This window comes from Physella acuta, unplaced genomic scaffold, assembly GCF_028476545.2.
Source record: "Physella acuta isolate Inbredline_101_S28 unplaced genomic scaffold, ASM2847654v3 ptg001944l, whole genome shotgun sequence".
Lineage (NCBI taxonomy): Eukaryota > Metazoa > Mollusca > Gastropoda > Physidae > Physella > Physella acuta.
The window spans coordinates 75,873-97,830 of NW_026733449.1; the positions used below are offsets into that span (position 1 = coordinate 75,873).

The 21,958-nt window shown below is 40.0% G+C and overlaps 1 protein-coding gene across 1 annotated transcript; it reads left to right on the forward strand.

Moving 5' to 3' along the window:
* The first annotated feature begins 5,423 nt into the window (after positions 1-5,423).
* Positions 5,424-20,674, forward strand: LOC131931323 (uncharacterized). The gene is made up of 9 exons (XM_059288078.1): positions 5,424-6,077; positions 8,311-8,480; positions 9,825-9,969; positions 10,633-10,827; positions 12,175-12,360; positions 13,680-14,512; positions 19,187-19,488; positions 19,861-20,083; positions 20,494-20,674. The coding sequence occupies exons 1-9, from the start codon at positions 5,424-5,426 to the stop codon at positions 20,672-20,674; spliced, it is 2,889 nt and encodes a 962-aa protein (XP_059144061.1).
* Positions 20,675-21,958: the final 1,284 nt, after the last annotated feature.

The window sequence follows — 21,958 nt, forward strand, 5'->3', positions numbered from 1 at the left end:
GGGGGGGTGCAAATCGAAAGTTTAAGGTGTGGGGTGCTAATCGAAAGTTTTAGTCCCTGGGCGCCGAAAAGGGTCGCTACGCCTCTGCCACACCACTCCATTTTCTCACACAACTTCAAGAACGTTAGTATGAGTCAAGATGGTCAGCACGTACTTGATGAACATGTACTTAAATACCTCAGGTAAATTAGGTATAAAAACACTGTGGATAAGACTAAGAGTGAACCTGCCTCCAATATATAAAGTTTATAAACACTGTGGATAAGGCTAAGAGTGAACCTGCCTCCAATATATAAAGTTTATAAACACTGTGGATAAGATTAAGAGTGAACCTGCCTCCACTATATAAATAAAGCAAATTTCAAGTAAAGAATAACTATAGATCTAGTTGTTTATTTTACAATCAGAATCATAGCATTTGTAACAGGTGAACTTTTGTGAATATTGTTTTTGCAGTTACCAGTAAAGTGGTGTATGAGCCGCACTACAGTACAATGATCTCTCCCATTCCTTATCATTATGTTAAAAATTAATCTTTGAAGAACACAAAAAGCAGTGGCTAATTCAAAGATGTCAAGATCTGAAAGTCACAGTGTAAAGATAAATTTCTGGTAGGCTAGTATTGAGACTGATCCATCTATGAATTATAGTGTTATTTTGAAATTATTTTTTTTTATACCAACTCAGCTTTCACAAACTTTTTTATGCTGTGATATTTTAGCATTTATGTTGGAAATAGTAATAAGCTACAATATTAAATAGTAAAATAGTTATTGATCTGTTTAAATTTGAAATCTGCAATTAAATAAGTTTATCAATCCATGTCTATATTAAGAGTGATTATTTCCCCTACTGTCGTTCGCTTGACTAAATAAAATGCCATTATGTCAAAAGTTTTTTTTTTTTTTTTTTTGCAATATTTGGTGTGTTGTGTGTATATTTTGTTATTTGTTTTTTGTGATAAACTGCTGTGTTGTGTGTATATTTTGTTTTGGTGTGATAAGCTGTTGTATTGTGGACCTAGATCGTGTTTTGTTCTTTTTTTCAGAGTATCGTATATATATATATATATATATATATATATATATATATATATATATATATATATATATATATATATATATATATATATATATATATATATATATATATATATATATATATGGCCAAGTCCCCAGAACATGATCTTATATATGAAGAATGTAATATAACTAAAACAAAAGCAAACCAATATCTGCTATGTCCAATATTCACCTTCTGATGAGGACATGTTATAAACACCTGTAAGAAACACAGGTTTCACTTTAACTTCTTCTCTGTGTCGGCATGTGAAGTTTTTAAATGCTGGTTTTTAGCAGAGTTGAGGTGATGTGTTCGGTCATCTATTTATAGAACTTAAAACATTACATCTTGATTTGTTAAAGGAAAATAAACACTTGAATTGTCTAAATGGATTTGAAATGCAGTTGTGAAAATTGTTAGGATCCCCTTAAATGAAAATAATTACATAACATAATTTACAAAACTAATTTTGTTGTTTTTAATGCTGCAAATGTTTAAATTCTACAGAGGGTTTAAGTCAACAAGTCACAATGTATAAAAACAGCTCCTTTGTTACTTAGAAGGGAGATTACCAAACAATGATTTCTCTGCCTAGCTAGTTTTATTTAATTGCATCTTCCCTTAAATAAAGTAAATGGAAACAACTGATAAGAAAGAACTTAGTAGGAGAGAAAGAGTATTTAATATTTTACTAATGTGGTAGATTTTTAAAAAATTATATCAATACAAAATTATTTCAGCAAATAAAAAAAACAGCTCCTGGTAATGTATATCTGAATTGAAAATTGCCTAAAAATGTAGAAACAATACACCTAACATCCAGTAGAAAGGCCATCACCGAATGAAACCAATAATAAATCCTATACACAGAGATTCAAGATAACAAATACCTTACTTTATAAACATCCCAAATAATTCAATTTTTATTACAACAGTTTAGATTGGATTTTTGTAAAATTGACTTCCTTCAGACTTTCTACAAACTTATAAACAAAATATCCTATTTTTAAGAATCTTTTATACAAAAATCTGTACCTGAAAATTCTGTATTTAAACAACAGTAGTTTGATTTAAATTTAGAGACTATGAATCGGACTACTTCCGAAAATTCTTTGTTCAGTCAAGATATCCAGTTTGTGGGGAAGCAGTGTTTCTTCCAGACTTTTTTCTCCGGGGGGGGGCACTTGAAATCTTCGGGGGGGCGGTAAACTTTCTTCGGGGGGGCGGACACTGTTAAAAGTATATATTTTCTATATAAATTATATAAATTTAATTTCGTTCGGGGGGGGCGGTAAAAATTTTTCGGGGGGGCTTCGCCCCCCCGAAGAGATGCCTGGAAGAAACTCTGTGGGGAAGAGATTTGGTACACATTTTTCCCACTTGACGGGAGTCAATATGTCGAGGCCTTTTTGACGGGGCAAAAACTTAACTGGTTTAATTAAAAATAATCAGGGGTATGAACAAAGGTCACGTGATTTTGTTTTTCAATACAAAAGGGCGGTACCTTCATCCTACAGGTCACATGATCACAATTCTGGCTTCCATTTTTAATAAGGAACACACCGATACATAATGTTCCCCGGAGTGCTGGCTAGTTCCTTTGTGGGAATGGTTTGGGGTTTTTTACTTTCTCGTATATACGAAGTATAGAGAAAGTCTTGTAATCGTGCAAAAAAAAATCGAGATTTTTACAAATCTCGACGTTTTACATCTCACTGATACGGAAAAACATAATTTTGCATGATTGATTTTCTGAAAACCCCACTTTGTAATAATTTGTTACTTTGCCGATACAATTTTTTAATTCAATTAATTTTTAAAATCAAGTGAAATAGTTATGTAATTTTGCTATATTTATTTACATTTTCAGTGATAAAAAATGTGTTATTAATTAAATTTTTTTTAACCAAAAGTACTATGCAAAAAAAAAAAACATATATATTCAATCTTAAGTAAATTTCAACAAAAATCAACGAGTCAGATTTTTTATAAACATATTATTTTAATAAATTCGGACATGATTTTTTAAATAGTTATGGGTCTATAGAATAATTTGGAAGTTATTCTCGGTTGAGTTTCATTCGTCATCTTAAGAAACATACACTGTTAGCGTGAAGTATATTAAATCGCGATCAGATCATATAGACCATCAAGGCCTCACTGTTAGCGCTTTATCGTGAACTTGTGGTTGGTGGTGATCTTCGATTGGGTGATGTCACGGCATGATGTACATGAGATTCTTAAAATTTAATTTCCACCTATTTCTAGTATAGCGATTTCCTTTCCACTGAATAAAGTAGTAAAGAATCATTTTTAGACCTAGCGATCCATTGGGCAGATGAAGTGTTCATAAGTTTCTTGACCTTGATATGTGGTGTGGTCAGCGCTTTGCCCAGCCGCCTTTACTATCCATAATGTAAATTAGGTACTTGGACCCCAATTCGAACTCGGGAATTTCGGATAAGCAGCCTAGCGCTGTATCGCTTTGGCAACGCCGTCCCGTCATCTTTCAGCATAGGTGTTCAATAAATATTAGCACAATACATTTTACAGTATTTAAAAACCGATGTATGTTGCCAAAGTGGTTGTTTTTTACTTGGCAGTCTCAGATATGGGTTTAAACCTGTATTGAAATATTTGCTGTATAGTCAGTAGGGTGATAGGCAAACACGTGGTGTTTGATGTTTGATTTATTGATAAGAGCCGACCAGCGGCGTATCATACGCGGCTATGAAGTTGTTTTATTTTCTACTTTTCAGTAATTCATAATTTGTGAATTCGACAGTACCAATGCTGTCACTGAAAATATTTGCTTTAAAACACTAAAGCCCTCCACCCCCCTCTTTAAATAGATTTCTAAACAAATAGCTATTTTATTATTTGATTTATGGATGTAGTAGACGAAATATTATATTAAAGTAGTTAAGGAATCAAAATTCATGGAGTTTCTGTCTTGGGTTATTTATAAAATGCTATAATTTGTAATCATTTAAGGGGAATATATCCAGTTTATCTTGGGGCATACAAATTATTTGTGTTGTCTCCCTTTATTTATGCTCTCCTGAACACTCATGTATAAGCTTATTTCAAATCAGAGTTTCTTCCAGGCATCTCTTCGAGGGGGCTTTGCCGGAAAAAAATTTCCGCCCTCCCCCCCCCCCCCCCCGCCCCCGAACGAAATGAAATTTGTATAATTTATATAGAAAATATATACTTTTAACAGTGTCCGCCCCCCCCCCTCAAAGAAAGTCTACCGCCCCCCCCCGAAAATTTCAAGTGCCCCCCCCCCCCCCCGGAGAGAGAAGTCTAGAAGAAACATCCAGTGTATCTGGGCTCATGGTGAGCTCTCCCTGGTTCTCAGACAAAGATTTCAAGATGTCCTAAAGCTGATTTTCTTCATGTAGGTTGATTGATAGTGGTACATGTTTACTTTTGTTTACTTTTGTGCTTAACTCCTCTTTCGAGTTTGGTTTTGTCTAAAGTTTAAAAGTATCAATTTTTGCACTGATTTTTGGCAACTCAGCTAAGTGACGCTTTTTGACGCTTTTTTTACTTCCCACATCGTCACACACCGTCACACACTGTCATACATTGTCACACACTGTCACACAACGTCATACATCGTCACACACTGTCATACATCGTCACACACCATCATACATCGTCACACACCGTCACACACTGTCACACATCGTCACACATCGTCACAAAACGTCACACTCCCCACACCTTAATATGACGTCGAAAATTCAGAGTTAAAAAAAAAATTCGCCTTTAAACGTCTTTCTTTTTCGAAAATATTAATCAACTTTTGTCAAGATTAAATATATTGATTCGGAATTTTGACGACGTTTCAAATAATTAAGAGAAAAAACTAATTTAAAAAATTTTTTTGGTAAAAATTGCTCTTTACAACGACACATCAACCCACCATTTTTCAACATTTTATAGCAACATCACTGCACAAAACATAGAATACATTAGAGCTAAATAGCACAACACAACTGATCACTACAAACAAAATACAACAATATACAATGACTACACATTGCATTTAAATTATGCAAATACTCCTCTAATGTGTGGTTTTTTTTAATAATATGCGGCTTTATTAAAATCTTTTACTTCGAGTGAATGTATTATGTCATCTGGTACTAAATGTGAGTCTACAACATCATGCACAAGTGAGCAGCCTGCGGTAGTCGAATCCAATCGTCTGGAACCGCGCGTGGTTTGCGCTGACTCAGTCAACCGTATCGTCGTTGTTGTTTTTCTGGAGCCATCTTCCACAGCCACACTCGCATAAACACTTACATCAGAACCAAGATACATAGGTGTGATTCTGTCTCATGCATATCCAAATGCATCTGATACCTATATATTTGTGTGCTGTTCTCATCGTATACTGTAATTCCATAGGACCCAGAATTTTACAGCAGGTCAACGTGACTGACTACACCTGGAACAAAACGGCCGTGTCTTCAAGAGACTACCAGCAGAGTTACTGCCCCGCCAGGTGTCAGGGCGATCGACTGGTCTACACCAACAACATCCTGCAGCAGGTCTGTCCCACCTTCTACTGCACCACCTGCACCTGCCACCGACCGTCCTGTCAGATTTACGGCTCATGCTGCCCCAGTGTGGAGGACAACTACGTCCCACCCCCGGGCTTAAAAAGTGGAATCTACAACATCTCGGAATTTAACGAAACAATTTTTTTTGAAAATAATCCCGAAGCCGTACCAGGATTTGTGAACGCCAAACAAAATCCAGTCCAAGTTTTTAACCAGAGTAAAGTTTCCCCGCCTAAACTTGGCTGCGATTCTGAATACACCAGTTTCTATTTCCGCTCGTGTTTGGCGGACTACAATGGGGACAAGGACACTGTCAGGCTGTGTGAGGGGGAGCTGTCGGACGATGACGTCACCACTGCTTACGTCACCCGAGTTGTGGACAACGTCACTCAGGTGGTGTACAAGAACAGATACTGTGCCGTGTGCAACAGGGTCACTGAGGTACGTAACATGTCATGTTGTAGCGGTAAACTTGGGTTAAACATGGCCTTCTTTGCTACGCAATTTTAAAACTTGAGGATTTATGCTAGATAATGACATTTGTCCTGCTTGCGCAGATGGCGTAGTTCTTCATCATGTGTATTGGCTTAAAATTTAGTATTGTTTGTTGAAGAAGAGAACCAATATGCTACTAATTTAGGACTCATTTGGAAAAGTAGTTAGGTAAATTGATTTGTCTAGTATTTAATTTTTTAAAAACCCATATTAGGATATTCAGATTGAACACATTGAAAGAAGCTCAGTAATTAAACAACTGTTATGTAGCTGTAACACATTTTAAATAAGAAATTAAAAAGAATAATATACACTTGTCTGCCTTGTCTAATATTTTCATATCACATTATATTTGTGTAATTGAATGTATTTTACAAAACTTGAAAGACATCTCACCAAATAAAAAAAAATGAAAAAAAAATATTTAAGCTTACATCAGCAGTTTTAAAATAAGTACAAAATCATACTAACTTCTATTTTGTATACATTTTTAAAAATAAAAAAAATATAAGATCATTTGTATCTACACGTATGACTGTTAATTGAGTCACGAAATTAAAATCAGATCAGACATATTTTCTAGAAAACCTAAAACGAATTTAGTACCAAAAGTGATATGTGAAACTTAACACCATAAAATGGATTTAATGTATTTTAATAGTATTTTGTTTCGTGAGAACTTTATTTTAAAAATCTCTGTTTGAATGGTAATTTAATATTTCTCATTAATTATTTGTTTACTTCCCCACTCGACAGCGCGAATAAAAAATAAATTAAAAGCATTTTTTATCATTCAATCTATGGAGGAAAAGTTCTAATTATTGATACTTTCATTAGCACCTGGGGGAATTAAATATTTAATGTGTAAATATGTGATGGTGTGTTTTATTTCAATCCGCCCTCATCCAAACAAGTATTTACTTTTCTTGTGGCGTTAAGATGTACTCATTTTATTAAAAAATGCATACGTATGATTTACAAATAATAAAAAAAATAACTTTCTGACCTAGCCTATCTAATTTGTTTCTAATGACCGACAGACTGAACGACAGACTGAACGACAGACTGAACGACAGACTGAACGACAGACTGAACGACAGACTGAACGACAGACTGAACGACGGACTGACCACTAGACTGACCACTAGATTGACCACTTTTGACCACATTTTTACACTGCCCCCAGATGGAGCCACTACTGACCAATTGTTTGCCTGACCCCTTCCCCCCCCCCCCCCCCCCCCAGATGGAGCCACTACTTACCACATGTTTGTATTGACTCCCAGACAGAGTTTCTTCCAGGCAGCTCTTCGGGGGAGAACGAGATGGATTTTATATAGTAATCATACTCTTTTACTAGTGTCCGCCACCCCCCCCCCCCCCGAAAAATGTTGACCGCCCTCCCCCCCCCCCCGCCCTCGAAAATTTCAAAAGCCCCCCTGGAGAAAAAAGATGGATCCACTACTAACCAAATGTTTGTATTGACACCCCCAAATGGAGCCACTACTGACCACATGTTTGTATTGACCTCCCCTCCCCCAGATAGAGCCACTACTGACCACATGTTTGTATTGACCGCCCCCCCCCCCAGATGGAGCCACTACTGACCAAATGTTTGTATTGACCCCCAGATGGAGCAACTACTGACCAAATGTTTGTATTGACCCCCCCCCCCCCCAGATAGAGCCACTACTGACCAAATGTTTGTATTGACCCCCCCCCCCCCCAGATAGAGCCACTACTGACCAAATGTTTGTATTGACCCCCCCCCCCCCCCAGATAGAGCCACTACTGACCAAATGTTTGTATTGACCTCCCCTCCCCCAGATAGAGCCACTACTGACCAAATGTTTGTATTGACCCCCCCCCCAGGAGCCACTACTGACCAAATGTTTGTATTGACCCCCAGATAGAGCCACTACTGACCACATGTTTGTATTGACCCCCCCCCCAGATGGAGCCCCTACTGACCAAATGTTTGTATTGACCCCCCCCCAGATGGAGCCCCTACTGACCAAATGTTTGTATTGACCCCCCCCCCCAGATGGAGCCACTACTGACCACATGTTTGTATTGACCCCCCCCCCCCCCAGATGGAGCCCCTACTGACCAAATGTTTGTATTGACCCCCCCCCCAGATGGAGCCCCTACTGACCAAATGTTTGTATTGACCCCCCAGATGGTGCCACTACTGACCAAGATCTACTGCTACCACTACATGACCGTCTACACAGCTACAACAGCTGACCGGATGTTGCGACTAGCCCTGACCAAAAACTCCACGTGTAACGTCACACAGACGTTCCCATACAACGTGTCACTGGCACCATGTGACCCTTTCCTGTACAGGTACACGTGTTACGTCATATGGTTAATTATAACATTACCTTCACCAAGTGGCCCTTCTCTGTACAGGTACATTTGTACGGTTACTTAGAAAGTTAACAAAATCACTTGCAACTGTAATTGAGTTAGATTTAGAGGTTAGTTCTCTAGGTCACGTGTTCTGTCACCAATGGACTAGAACCATGGAACCGACTCCTGTACAGGTAGGCCATACACCCGTTACATCACCTGGTCAGCTACCTCACTACTTACACAGTTGGATCCTGTCCTTTACCGGTACATAAATTACATCTCAGTCATCTGAGTTATCTGAGTCATCCTCAACATAACTGAAACCTTTTTCTAATTGAATATCTTTCTTAAATGGTCAGAAATTCTAACGCTATTTAAAACATGTTTAACGTTTTATTTTATTGTTCTGATATATTAAAAGCTCTTCATTGATAACTTATTTTTTTAGAGACCCTAATATAATAGTCCAAAGCCAGCAAATCACCTTGTATAAAATCAGCTTTTGAGTTGAATATTTTAAGGAAATTTAGGATTATACATATTATACAAATACATATACTAAAATATATAGATTATTAACATAACTCTCGTGTCGAAAAAATTGTACCTGGTGCCAGATTTTAATCAAATCTTTAAATGAGTAAAAAAGAACTCATTGGTTCCTAAAAAAAAGTAATTGAAAAAAATAGTAAGTAATATAAGAGTATCGATTTGATTTATTGTAATTCATTTTTAGTTCGTGTTTTTATTCCCTAATGGAAAGGGAGAGAGAATCGAGGAGAGGGAGTGTGGATAGCTGAGGCGTAGCGAGGGGGAGGGGGGGGCGGGGGGGGGGGCATATGTCCCCGGGCGCCGACCTTAGGGGGCGCCAAAATGGGTTGGAAAAGTAAATTGAAAGCTTTAGTGGGGGGTGGAAATAGAAAATTTGAGGGGAGGGGGGTGCAAATCGAAATCCTGAGTGGGGGGTGCAAATCGAAAGTTTGTCACCAGGAAGGGTTGCTACGCCTCTGGTGGATAGAGAAGAGAGAAAATCTGAGAGAGGGAGAAAAAGGATAATTCAAAGACTAAAAAAATTAAATAATACAACTAGATGTTTTCCCCTTTTGATGATCAAATACACATAGGCTGTTAATGTTTTTATTACTTTTTCCACCCAAAGTGGTCGCTTTTAATCGCTAAATTAATTTAATACTGACACCTATGGGCAGGGTTACATTATGGCTCACAGAAGTTCCAGAAACTAAGTGAGAGAGAGAGACAGAGGAGCGGAACAGTGAAGCGATGATGATAATTTCCTTGTTATAAAAAATATATGTTCAATTTTCATCTAACCAGCAAGAAACCACTGGAGTGTGACTCTACTGTATTCGATGAGGACGTGCATCACGCCTGCCACAACATGACTGGTCCCATCTACCCCGTCTACAACAGGTTTCCGTTTAGGTATTATAAAAACATTTTCTGTGGAATCTGCAGCATGGTAAGTCATAGTTACTCATGCTATTTTTAGAATCTATGTATTAAGTGCATGCAATATACCTTTTCAGAGCTCACGTGGGGCAGATAGCGTAGAGTTTATCTGTTTCTTAACCACGGCATAAGAAGGGACAGTGTAGTCGGCACTATTCCGCCTTTACTTTCCCTATAATGTGTCGGGCACAAATTTAAGCGTGGTGAACTTAGAGGCGTACTATCTTCTTCTTCTTCGTTCTTAATTTTTAGTGTTGGAAGGGATTCCCCCAACACAATTAAGTATATGTGTCAACTGGTTATGCGCCATTGAGGCCATTGACTCCGATTTCAGCCTGCTTTTCTTTTTGGATTTTCTTCCATAACATTTGTCTAATTAAGATCAACAACAAGGTAGTAGTTGTTTGATTTTGGAGTGGTCTCTCCTAGAAGAGTGTCTATGAACTCGATCTTGGAGTCCAAACTCTAGACTTACGAGTCAGAACTCCTGCACTCTACCAACATAAAACGCAGTCACAAAAATTGCATAAACAAGCTTAGTAGAGTACTTTAAGGCAATATCATTTTTATTACAAATTATTTTTATTTCAAACTCGATAATTTCTGTGTTTTTTATTACCTGCTGTTAAAACTTGAAATTAAAATTGTCACGAATTGACCCAATACTCTCCAGAAAATGTTCCCTTTCTGGGGCGTCTGTGACCAAAGAGTCCCAGGGGGCGACCCTCAGCCTCCCCCTGTCAGGATCTACCCGCCCCTGTCTCTTCTGATCAACTTTGGGACCAGACAGTCAGCAGTTAGACCGGCGTTACGCAGGGCTGATGTCCTGGCTAAAGAATGTAACGACACACAATGGAGCGCTCATGATGTAAGTGGGCGGTCCTAGTGTAGGTGGGGCGGTCCTAATGTAATGGAGGCGGCTCTAGATTAAGTGGGGCGGATCTAGTGTAAGTGGGGCGGTCCTAGTGTAAGTGGGGCGGTCCTATTGTAAGTGGGGTGGTCCTAATGTAAATGGGGCGGTCCTTGTGTAAGTGGGCGGTCCTAATGTAAGTGGGGCGGTCCTAGTGTAAGTGGGGCGGTCCTATTGTAAGTGGGGTGGTCCTAGTGTAAGTGGGGCTGTCCTAGTGTAAGTGGGGCTGTCCTAGTGTAAGTGGGGCTGTCCTAGTGTAAGTGGGGCTGTCCTAGTGTAAGTGGGGCGGTCCTAGTGTAAGTGGGGTGGTCCTAGTGTAAGTGGGGCTGTCCTAGTGTAAGTGGGGTGGTCCTAGTGTAAGTGGGGCTGTCCTAGTGTAAGTGGGGTGGTCCTAGTGTAAGTGGGGCTGTCCTAATGTAAGTGGGGCGGTCCTAGTGTAAGCGGGGCGGTCCTAGTGTAAGTGGGGCTGTCCTAATGTAAGTGGGGTGGTCCTAGTGTAAGTGGGGCGGTCCTAGTGTAAGTGGGGCGGTCCTAAGTCATCTAATGTCACCAACTACGGTTAATGTGCCGCCCAATAAACCACATTTTAACCCTATTTTTATCCTTATAGCCCACCCCATTTCCACAAATTGTCACAAAAAAGTAAGAATCTTTTTTAAAATGACGTCACACTTTAGCACAAACACCACTTATGCATTATTTAATTTATCATTGGAAAGTGGTATAAAGATGTTAGGATGGTTTTGACAACATTCGATTCCTAGGACAATTTTCATATCTAAATACAAAAAGTGAATAAATTGTAAAAACCAAATAACAAATTTAGTTTTTAAAATGCACCTTATTGGCCCCAGCCTTAGCTGTCCCAACATACTTGGATCATAGCACATAGTCACTAAAGTCATCATCCCTCAATAGCGGATAACAACGTCACGTCTGAGTGATACTAAAGATCATATTATAACCATCTTGTTACACATCTAATGTGGAAAAGATAGTAATTTTTGTGGCATCGATCAATGTAGGGCAAGGGGAGCTAACTAGATGTCCTGCATTCAGTATTGACTACTATAAATAGAAACGCCTATCAGTTTTAATTTTCAATTGAATTATGTTTAATATAGGTAAGGTGTGGATATGGAGTTAGTAAATTATCCGAGTCAGGGGAGGCTTTTGTATTTCTAGCAATCAGAGCTACATGAGCTATTGTTCTTAAACTGATATTAGAGATACCTAACTTAATACTTTAACATAATATTGAGTGGATCGCAGAATGGTCTGAACGTTTTCATCTAACCTGAGCAGGGTGAGTGTCTGACACTAGAGTGTACACCTGGCAAGGTGCTGACCAACAGAAGCTGTGCTACAGCCATACAGGACATCACAGGTCTGGCCTACAGCCTGAGGGTGTGGCTAGTCCCAGACATGAGGCACCACGACAAGCTGGTCAACTGGACAGATGGGGCTTCTCTAGCCTCACTCACTAAACATGTCTGTTTTTACTTTTTGTATCTGACTATCTGGTCAACTGGGGCTTCTCTAGCCTCAGTCACTAAACATGTCTGTTTTTACTTTATGTATCTAACTATCTGATCAACTGGACAGATGGGACTTCTCTAGCCGCGGTCACTAAACATGTCTGTTTTTACTTTTTGTACCTGACTATCTGGTCAACTCTCTAGCCGCAGTCACTAAACATGTCTGTTTTTACTTTTTGTATCTGATTATCTGGTCAACTCTCTAGCCGCAGTCACTAAACATGTCTGTTTTTACTTTTTATAATTGACTATCAGATATAGCTAATGATAAAAATAAAAATAAAATTATTTAATGCCACATTTAAAAAATTTACCTTCACATACGTATGCTTTTGCAAACGCAACAGATTATGATTACATTGATTATGAATTTAAAACGTTTTACGGAAAACACACGCAAACATGTAAGTTATTTTAACTAAATTTTAACAAGCTTTTACTTATTTAACAACGTGGGTTTGTGGCAAATCTTGTAGGTCAATTTCGACCAACTTCTAATGAAGTGATTTCGCTTAAATTTTCAAGATACGTTCGTCTTAAAGAGCAATGCGTGAATATCTGTTTTAATTGTATGTTAAATTAGTCATTAAAACTAATTAAACCATTTCGAAACCAATGGAGCATAACAAGATTAAATGCTAGCGATCACTTGATCACTCTAAATCAATCAAAGAAGGGGAGATAACTTACACATTAGTTTTATTTTCTTATTTTCTGAGATTTAAAGGCTTGTTACTACAAGTGTTTTTTGTATTTATTTTTTGGTAGAATAAAACTAAAGAATTTTTCTTTAAATAGGGATATTCGAAAAATGTTTTGTGTTTAAAAGACAACAACTTTGAACATAGAGGTTTGAACTAACGGAAGAACTGTACAGAAGTTACAATCTTTTGTCTTCATATAAAATACAGCGTCTATTATGTGTACTGTTGATGCTGTTTGTTTTAGTACGAAAATAGATTTCACGAAAGTCCAAAACGTTATTTAACTTGTAGAGTTTTCCTAAAATGGAAATATATATTACTCTTGAAATTAATTGATAAGAAATTAATGATTATAACTGTTATAGCAGCATTTTATTTCATAGTATATCGAGATTTGTTAAAAGAGACATCATTACGGGCTGTACTGTTCGGTTTTTACAATAACGATCTGTCTGAAACATTGTATAAAATATTTTCTTGAATAACACTAGATGTATAATATTGTTAACGTACATTTAGTGAACACTATATTTTCTAATTGCTAAACAATAACTTCAAATCCAACCAGATCCAGAAGATGTTGCAGGATTTACGTGTTGAGTACTCCATCAAGGTCGGCACCATCTCCATCAACCAGACTCTGCTGACAGCTTCTAATTTTAGCTCTCAGGGCCCCGCTGTATTCTGGGTAGACGGGGCCGTCATCGCTGGCAACGATAAGAAGAGAGACGAGTTCGAAGAGGAGATGACACGTCAGTTTATCACCAGCTCAATGACACTTGACATTGACGCTACAAATGTCACCTTCAGCAGACGTGTCATGCCAAGTCAATTTAACGTCAAGTTTTATTGTAACACGACTGATATTGGGATCAACTGCACTGTGGTAGAATTGAAATCTGAAAACTTCACATCCAAACAAGACAAGATGAAATTCGTCACTTCGTATTTGAATGTTTCAATGTTGTTGACGTGTAGCTATGTGAGATTAAACAATACAAACCACACGATACATATAGACAAAACTAGCATCCCACCTGCGGTGAAAGTTGAGATAGAACTAAAGGACAAACGTATAGTAATCTCAGATAACGTGGGGCTCAATATGTTACAGGTAGAGGAAGGTGTGAGCGTGTGTCATAGTTACCTGGAGGAGAAGCTTCGAGAATTGGAGGATGTACAGAACAATGGGCAAGGTCAAGGTTACCCAGCCATGGACGTGATGTTTGCTGAGTATATCCTGACCTTGATATGCATGACCTTGTCGATGTTAAGTCTCGTGTTGACCTTGATGACCTATGTAAAGTTTCCGGTACTGAGGAGTCGGGCCGGACACAGCAACATGTGTCTATCTGGTAGTCTACTGTTGGCTCAAGTGTCCCTGCTCATTAGCTCACACTTGTAAGTTATCTACGTGTCTATCTGGTAGCAGAGGCGTAGCGAGGGGGTGGGGCGGGGGGGGTGCGGACCGCACCGGGTGACACCATTTAAGGGGGTGATACCAAGGCAAAAAATAGCAAAATATATATAGAAGAATGTTAATTCCACTTAATTAATTGATTAATTCGAGTGTTAAATGGTCTTTTAAGGGGTGCAAATCGAAAATTGAAAGTTTGTCCCCGGGAAGGGTCACTACTCCTCTGGGGGGTGACCCCATTAAGTGCCGCACCGGGTAACACCAGACCTCGCTACGCCACTGTCCGGTAGCCTGTTCTCTGTGTCTATCAGGTAGCCTGTTCTCTATGTATCTATCTGGTAGCCTGTTCTCTGTATCTATCTGGTAGCCTGTTCTCTGTGTCTATCTGGTAGCCTGTTCTCTGTATCTATCTGGTAGCCTGTTCTCTGTGTCTATATGGTAGCCTGTTCTCTGTGTCTATCAGGTAGCCTGTTCTCTGTGTCTATCAGGTAGCCTGTTCTCTATGTGTCTATCTGGTAGCCTGTTCTCTGTGTCTATCAGGTAGCCTGTTCTCTGTCTCTATCAGGTAGCCTGTTCTCTGTGTCTATCTGGTAGCCTGTTCTCTGTATCTATCAGGTAGCCTGTTCTCTGTGTCTATCTGGTAGCCTGTTCTCTGTGTCTATCAGGTAGCCTGTTCTCAATGTGTCTATCTGGTAGCCTGTTCTCTGTTTGTCTATCTGGTAGCCTGTTCTCTGTGTCTATCTGGTAGCCTGTTCTCTGTGTCTATCTGGTAGCCTGTTCTATGTGTCTATCGATACAGATTATATAAATACAAACTTGAAAAAAAAAATTGAAACACATTTTAAGCACGTCTGTATTAAGATCAAAGCAACTTATTATAAAAAAAATTAAAACTTTTTATAGTTATAAACTAGGAACCATTTAAATTAGTTATAACTAACATTACAAAAAAAAAACCACCTTTTAGCCATTTGATTATTCTTTTAACGAGAAAAATGGCCCGTTGAGGAAGGATACACCGGGCGCTAGGTTGATAGTGCTGTCTCTTTTCTCTAAACTAAAACCAACCCATCCCCCACACACACCTACCCCCAACCCCCAACCCCACCCACCCCACACACCCCACCCCCACCCCCACCCACCCACCCCCACCCCCACCCCCCAAAAAAACATGTCTACCGTCCCATTCAACGAAATATAATTATATACTTTTTCCAGTGTCCGCCCCCTCCCCGAAAATTCTACCCCCGCCCCCCAAAATTTCAAGTACCCCCACCCCTCTCCGGGGAGGAAAAAGTCTGAAAGAAACACTGGTGTCGCGCTTAGCCACTACCCGAAGAATTGCATTAAAGAAATTGCAAGAAAACCACTTTTTAGATTAGACACATTAATTGGGGGGGGGGGGCTCAGACGTTCTTACGCGTGGGGTGGGGCTTCGCCCCTACCCGAAGAATTGTATGCAAGAAACTCTTCACGCAAACCATTTAGATTAGACAAAATTTCCTTTTTTTCAAAGTTTACGCGAGAAACAATGACGTCATATCAATGTGTGCACTATCCGGCTTGAGATTATTTTCTACTCTGTGCGCTAAATGTGTCGACGTCATACTTCGTTTTTCGAATTACTATGCATGTTTTTATTTTCCTTGTGTTTTCTCTAGAGCGTTCTTGTCAGACAGATAGATAGATAGATAGATAGATAGATAGATAGACAGACAGCGAAACTATTATTATAGACGAGAAAAATGGCCCGTTGAGGAAGGATACACCGGGCGCTAGGTTGATAGTGCTGTCTCTTTTCTCTAAACTAAAACCAACCCATCCCCCACACACACCTACCCCCAACCCCCAACCCCACCCACCCCACACACCCCACCCCCACCCCCACCCACCCACCCCCACCCCCACCCCCCAAAAAAACATGTCTACCGTCCCATTCAACGAAATATAATTATATACTTTTTCCAGTGTCCGCCCCCTCCCCGAAAATTCTACCCCCGCCCCCCAAAATTTCAAGTACCCCCACCCCTCTCCGGGGAGGAAAAAGTCTGAAAGAAACACTGGTGTCGCGCTTAGCCACTACCCGAAGAATTGCATTAAAGAAATTGCAAGAAAACCACTTTTTAGATTAGACACATTAATTGGGGGGGGGGGGGCTCAGACGTTCTTACGCGTGGGGTGGGGCTTCGCCCCTACCCGAAGAATTGTATGCAAGAAACTCTTCACGCAAACCATTTAGATTAGACAAAATTTCCTTTTTTTCAAAGTTTACGCGAGAAACAATGACGTCATATCAATGTGTGCACTATCCGGCTTGAGATTATTTTCTACTCTGTGCGCTAAATGTGTCGACGTCATACTTCGTTTTTCGAATTACTATGCATGTTTTTATTTTCCTTGTGTTTTCTCTAGAGCGTTCTTGTCAGACAGATAGATAGATAGATAGATAGATAGATAGATAGATAGATAGATAGACAGACAGCGAAACTATTATTATAGATTGTTTTTAAATGTAGTATTTCAATATTTCTTTTTGCGCAGTAATATTTTACATTTTCGAAATATTTTTTTCTGATTTGCACTACCATTTCTTCCATAATAATGCTTTTATTAATACACTTTTTTAAAAAAGTTATATCATAGAATAAACTAAAACCAGCTGATTCCCCTATTTTATTGTTTTTATACCAAGTACTTGAGTGCCAGGTAAAGATAAAACTTTTTTAGCTGATTTGAACTTCTAGTGTTGCTTTCTCTAACGTCCGCGCACAATGCATAAATGTTTTCCGCGCCAAATCCCTGACGAAATCTTCAGACTGAATTTCACAGATTCAGCGGCGGCTCTACGTGGACCGCGCTACTAAAGTCAGGGTTCACATCTTACAAGGTTTCCATCACCGCCTGCTTATGCAGGTGTATGTGCATCTTCACATGCAAGCGCGCGCTTGTACATGTGTTGGTGGTATGTACATCTGCTTGTGCAGGTGTGTGTGCATCTTCACATGCAAGCGCGCGCTTGTACATGTGTTGGTGGTATGTACATCTGCTTATGCAGGTGTATGTGCATCTTCAAATGCAAGCGCGCGCTTGTACATGTGTTGGTGGTATGTACATCTGCTTGTGCAGGTGTACGTGCATCTTCACATGCAAGCGCGCGCTTGTACATGTGTTGGTGGTATGTACATCTGCTTGTGCAGGTGTGTGTGCATCTTCACATGCAAGCGCGCGCTTGTACATGTGTTGGTGGTATGTACATCTGCTTATGCAGGTGTATGTGCATCTTCAAATGCAAGCGCGCGCTTGTACATGTGTTGGTGGTATGTACATCTGCTTGTGCAGGTGTACGTGCATCTTCACATGCAAGCGCGCGCTTGTACATGTGTTGGTGGTATGTACATCTGCTTGTGCAGGTGTGTGTGCATCTTCACATGCAAGCGCGCGCTTGTACATGTGTTGGTGGTATGTACATCTGCTTATGCAGGTGTATGTGCATCTTCAAATGCAAGCGCGCGCTTGTACATGTGTTGGTGGTATGTACATCTGCTTGTGCAGGTGTGTGTGCATCTTCACATGCAAGCGCGCGCTTGTACATGTGTTGGTGGTATGTACATCTGCTTGTGCAGGTGTGTGTGCATCTTCACATGCAAGCGCGCGCTTGTACATGTGTTGGTGGTATGTACATCTGCTTAGGCTGGGCAGGTGGATTTTTAAGCTACAAACTATTTCTACCTTTCCAAAGGACCTTGGATCATTGGTTATTTTTATTTTTTTAAAATCTTTTTTTTTTTTCTTGTTTAAGAAAAAATATATTTTCGTAGCTTTGAAGATTCTTTCAATATTTGTTTCGCAAAAAAAATAATCTCGCAATGTTACGAAAGATATACTTTTTTCTGCATAACACATACACATACACATATAGGCGGTCGTACGGTTGGCCTACTAATAGCATCGAGCTCGAATCCCGGTTTGGTATATCGTGCTTGAAATAATAACTATAAAGACTAACACATGCAACAATATTTTCAAGTTAATAATTATCTATATAAAGTTATATGATGTATATAGGGTACGAGAGTCACCATACAAACTGCTCTAGTACCACAGAAAAACAAAGACAGCTATTCTAGATCTGTTTGATTTTTTTTTTTTATCTGTTTGGTGATAAACTTCAGATTTCTGATTTTTAATTTAATAATTTGCAAAAGTTCCTAGCCCACCTGACGTAACCTTGGCCCACTAACTCTGGCCCACCTGATGTAACCTTGGCCCACTAACGTTGGCCCACCTGACGTAACCCTGGCCCACCTGACGTAACCTTGGCCCACCTGACGTAACCTTGGCCCCCTAACCCTGGCCCTCCTGACGTAACCTTGGCCCACCTGACGTAACCTTGGCCCACTAACCCTGGCCCACCTGACGTAACCTTGGCCCACCTGACGTAACCTTGGCCCACCTGACGTAGCCTTGGCCCACCTGACGTAAACTTGGCCCACCTGACGTAACATTGGCCCACCTGACGTAACATTGGCCCACCTGACGTAACGTTGGCCCACCTGACATAACCTTGGCCCACCTGACGTAACCTTGGCCCACCTGACGTAACCTTGGCCCACTAACCTTGGCCCACCTGACGTAACCTTTGAACCATTCGTACACAGGTCAGGCCCCAGCTCTACGTGTACAACATGTGGCGTCCTGACCCACTTCTTGTGGCTGTGGATGATCACCTGGACCTTCACCTGTAGCCTCCAGATGTTCCGTGTCTTTACTTCCAAGACCAGAAGCTCCGGCCTGACCCTGGGGGACCAGACGCTCCATTACATCAGACAGGGCCTCACCACCCTACTTGTTCCCGCCACAATCTCTGCCGCTGTCGTGACGTCATCACTCGTCTCAACGCGAGGCTCCACCATTGGCTATGGCGTTACCGTCTGCTATTTGAATTCGACATTCCTGATTGGTCAGTAAAAGATAAGAAGTTTAGTTTATTTTTGTTCGATATTAAGCATCATGTTTTATATTAATTATATCAGGCTTAATAATCGTTCACGCTAATATAACTGATTCAGGTGTTTTGCTAGTCATGACCATGTCACTAATTACCTTTCAGGTGTGTCACTAATTACTTTTTCAGGTGTCACTTGTCATGTTGTTACAGGGGTGTCACTTGTCATGTCACTAATTACCTGTTTCAGGTGTGTCACTTGTCAAGCCCATTGCACTAATTACATGTCTGTTTCAGATGTGTCACTTGTCATGCCCATGGCACTAATTACCTGTTTCAGGTGTGTCACTTGTCATGCCAATGGCACTAATTACCTGTCTGTTTTAGGTGTGTCACTTGTCATGCCAATGGCACTAATTAACCTGACCAACCTGACGTTGTTTACCATCACCGTAGTGAAGATCTACCGAGTGGGCAAGCTCCAGGTCTACGACAGTTCCAGACTTGACGACCACAGGAACCTGGGGGTCTACGTCAAACTTTCCTCCCTGACCGGCGCTTTCTGGACCCTCGCCATCATAGCAGAGGCGGCGGACGTGACTATTTTAAGGTGGGTAGTAGTGGTAGAGGCGGTTTTAAGGTGGGTAATGGTGGTAGAGGCGGTTTTAAGGTGGGTAGTGGTGGTAGAGGCGGTTTTAAGGTGGGTAGTGGTGGTAGAGGCGGTTTTAAGGTGGGTAGTGTTGGTAGAGGCGGTTTTAAGGTGGGTAGTGTTGGTAGGGGCGATGTGGGTAGTGTTGGTAGAGGCGGTTTTAAGGTGGTAGTGTTGGTAGAGGCGATGTGGGTAGTGTTGGTAGTGGCGATTTTAAGGTGGGTAGTGTTGGTAGAGGCGGTTTTAATGTGAGTAGTGTTGGTAGAGACGGGTGACAACTGATATACAATCAAACCTTCCAATACTCTCCGACATGTACATTTTAATGCAGCAATAATTAAATAATTGCAACTTTGTGTTTTTTGTTCCAGACTTTTCTCGATTGTTCTCAACGGTCTACAGGGCGTCTTCATCTTCCTGTCTTTTATTTGCAACAGACGAGTCCTCAATCTCTACTTGGTCTGGGCGGGACTCGAACCCTCGCCAAACGTTGCAGTCAAAACATCTTCAAGCCTCCAGTTTTTAGACAATCGCACGCGGATTATATTTTAAAGCCAACTTCACTGTTCTCTATTATTAAAAAATACTATTTAAAAATTCTATTTTTTTTGTCAAAATATTTAGAAACTATCATAAAACTATAAATTAATAATAAAATGAATGGTAAACTTATGTCAAACATGTTACTTTTATTTTAACAAACCTTTCTAGACATACAACATTACATAACATAGGGTAAATATTAGGTTATTTAACATTTCAAAATACGATATAAATGCCTATACAACTACAAGCTCTGCATGTTAGATCCATTTTTTGACACACTCACGTTGCACACGATAACCTGACATTGTGTTGAACGAAAGACATTCATTACGAATGATCCAAGTACATCGATCACTAAGCGACGAGAACACTTAAGTTCCATTCAATCAGCTGATTTGCTGACCATTTGATGCAACTGTGCAGGGGATGCACTGGTGGAGTGGACAGACTATCAAACAAGAGTATAACGCGATTTTGTTTTGTTATATCCGACAATCAGCATGAGAAAGACTTACAGACCTACCATGTTACATTAGGCGAAAACGACTTCATTACTACAAGAAAAAATTCAATTAACTTAACTCGACCCCGCCTAATCATCCCCCACTCCACCCCCTAACACACGCACACAGTGTTTCTTACAGACTTTTTTCTCCGGGGGGCACTTGAAATTTTCGGTGGGGCGGTAGACTTTTTTTAGGGGACACTGTTAAAAGTATATATTTTCTATATCAATTTCATTTTGTTCGGGGGGGGGGGGGTAGACTTTCTCGGAGCCCCCCCTCCCCCCCCCCCCCCCCGAAAAGATGCCTGGAAGAAACTCTGCACGCATACAACAATCACAGCTCAGCCACCACCTGACTTCACCTTGCCAGAGGGGCGGGGTTCCATCCATTCAGATTCGTATTTTTAACGGGATCGAAAAAAAAACAAAACAAAAAAGACTACTTAACCACCCCATTATGCCATTAAATAATTCAATTTTAAAAAAATGGCCCTACATCTAAAAAATTTAATAATTTAATTAAAAAATGGACCTACATCTAAAAAAAAATATCCATAGTTCATTCTGGCTGAACTCCGAGTTGATCGATCGCCATTTCAAAACGATATTGATAAAATATTAAATGATTACGTTTTTTTAATGGGCCGAAATGTTGTAAGCTATCCCTCTCCTCCATCAGCACAGGAAGTCAGATCCCCCCCCCCCATGTGACACTACAGCTTCTTTTTAAATAAGAATTGTGAATTTGTGACGTAACATATGGTTATCACCCCTTCCCCATCCTA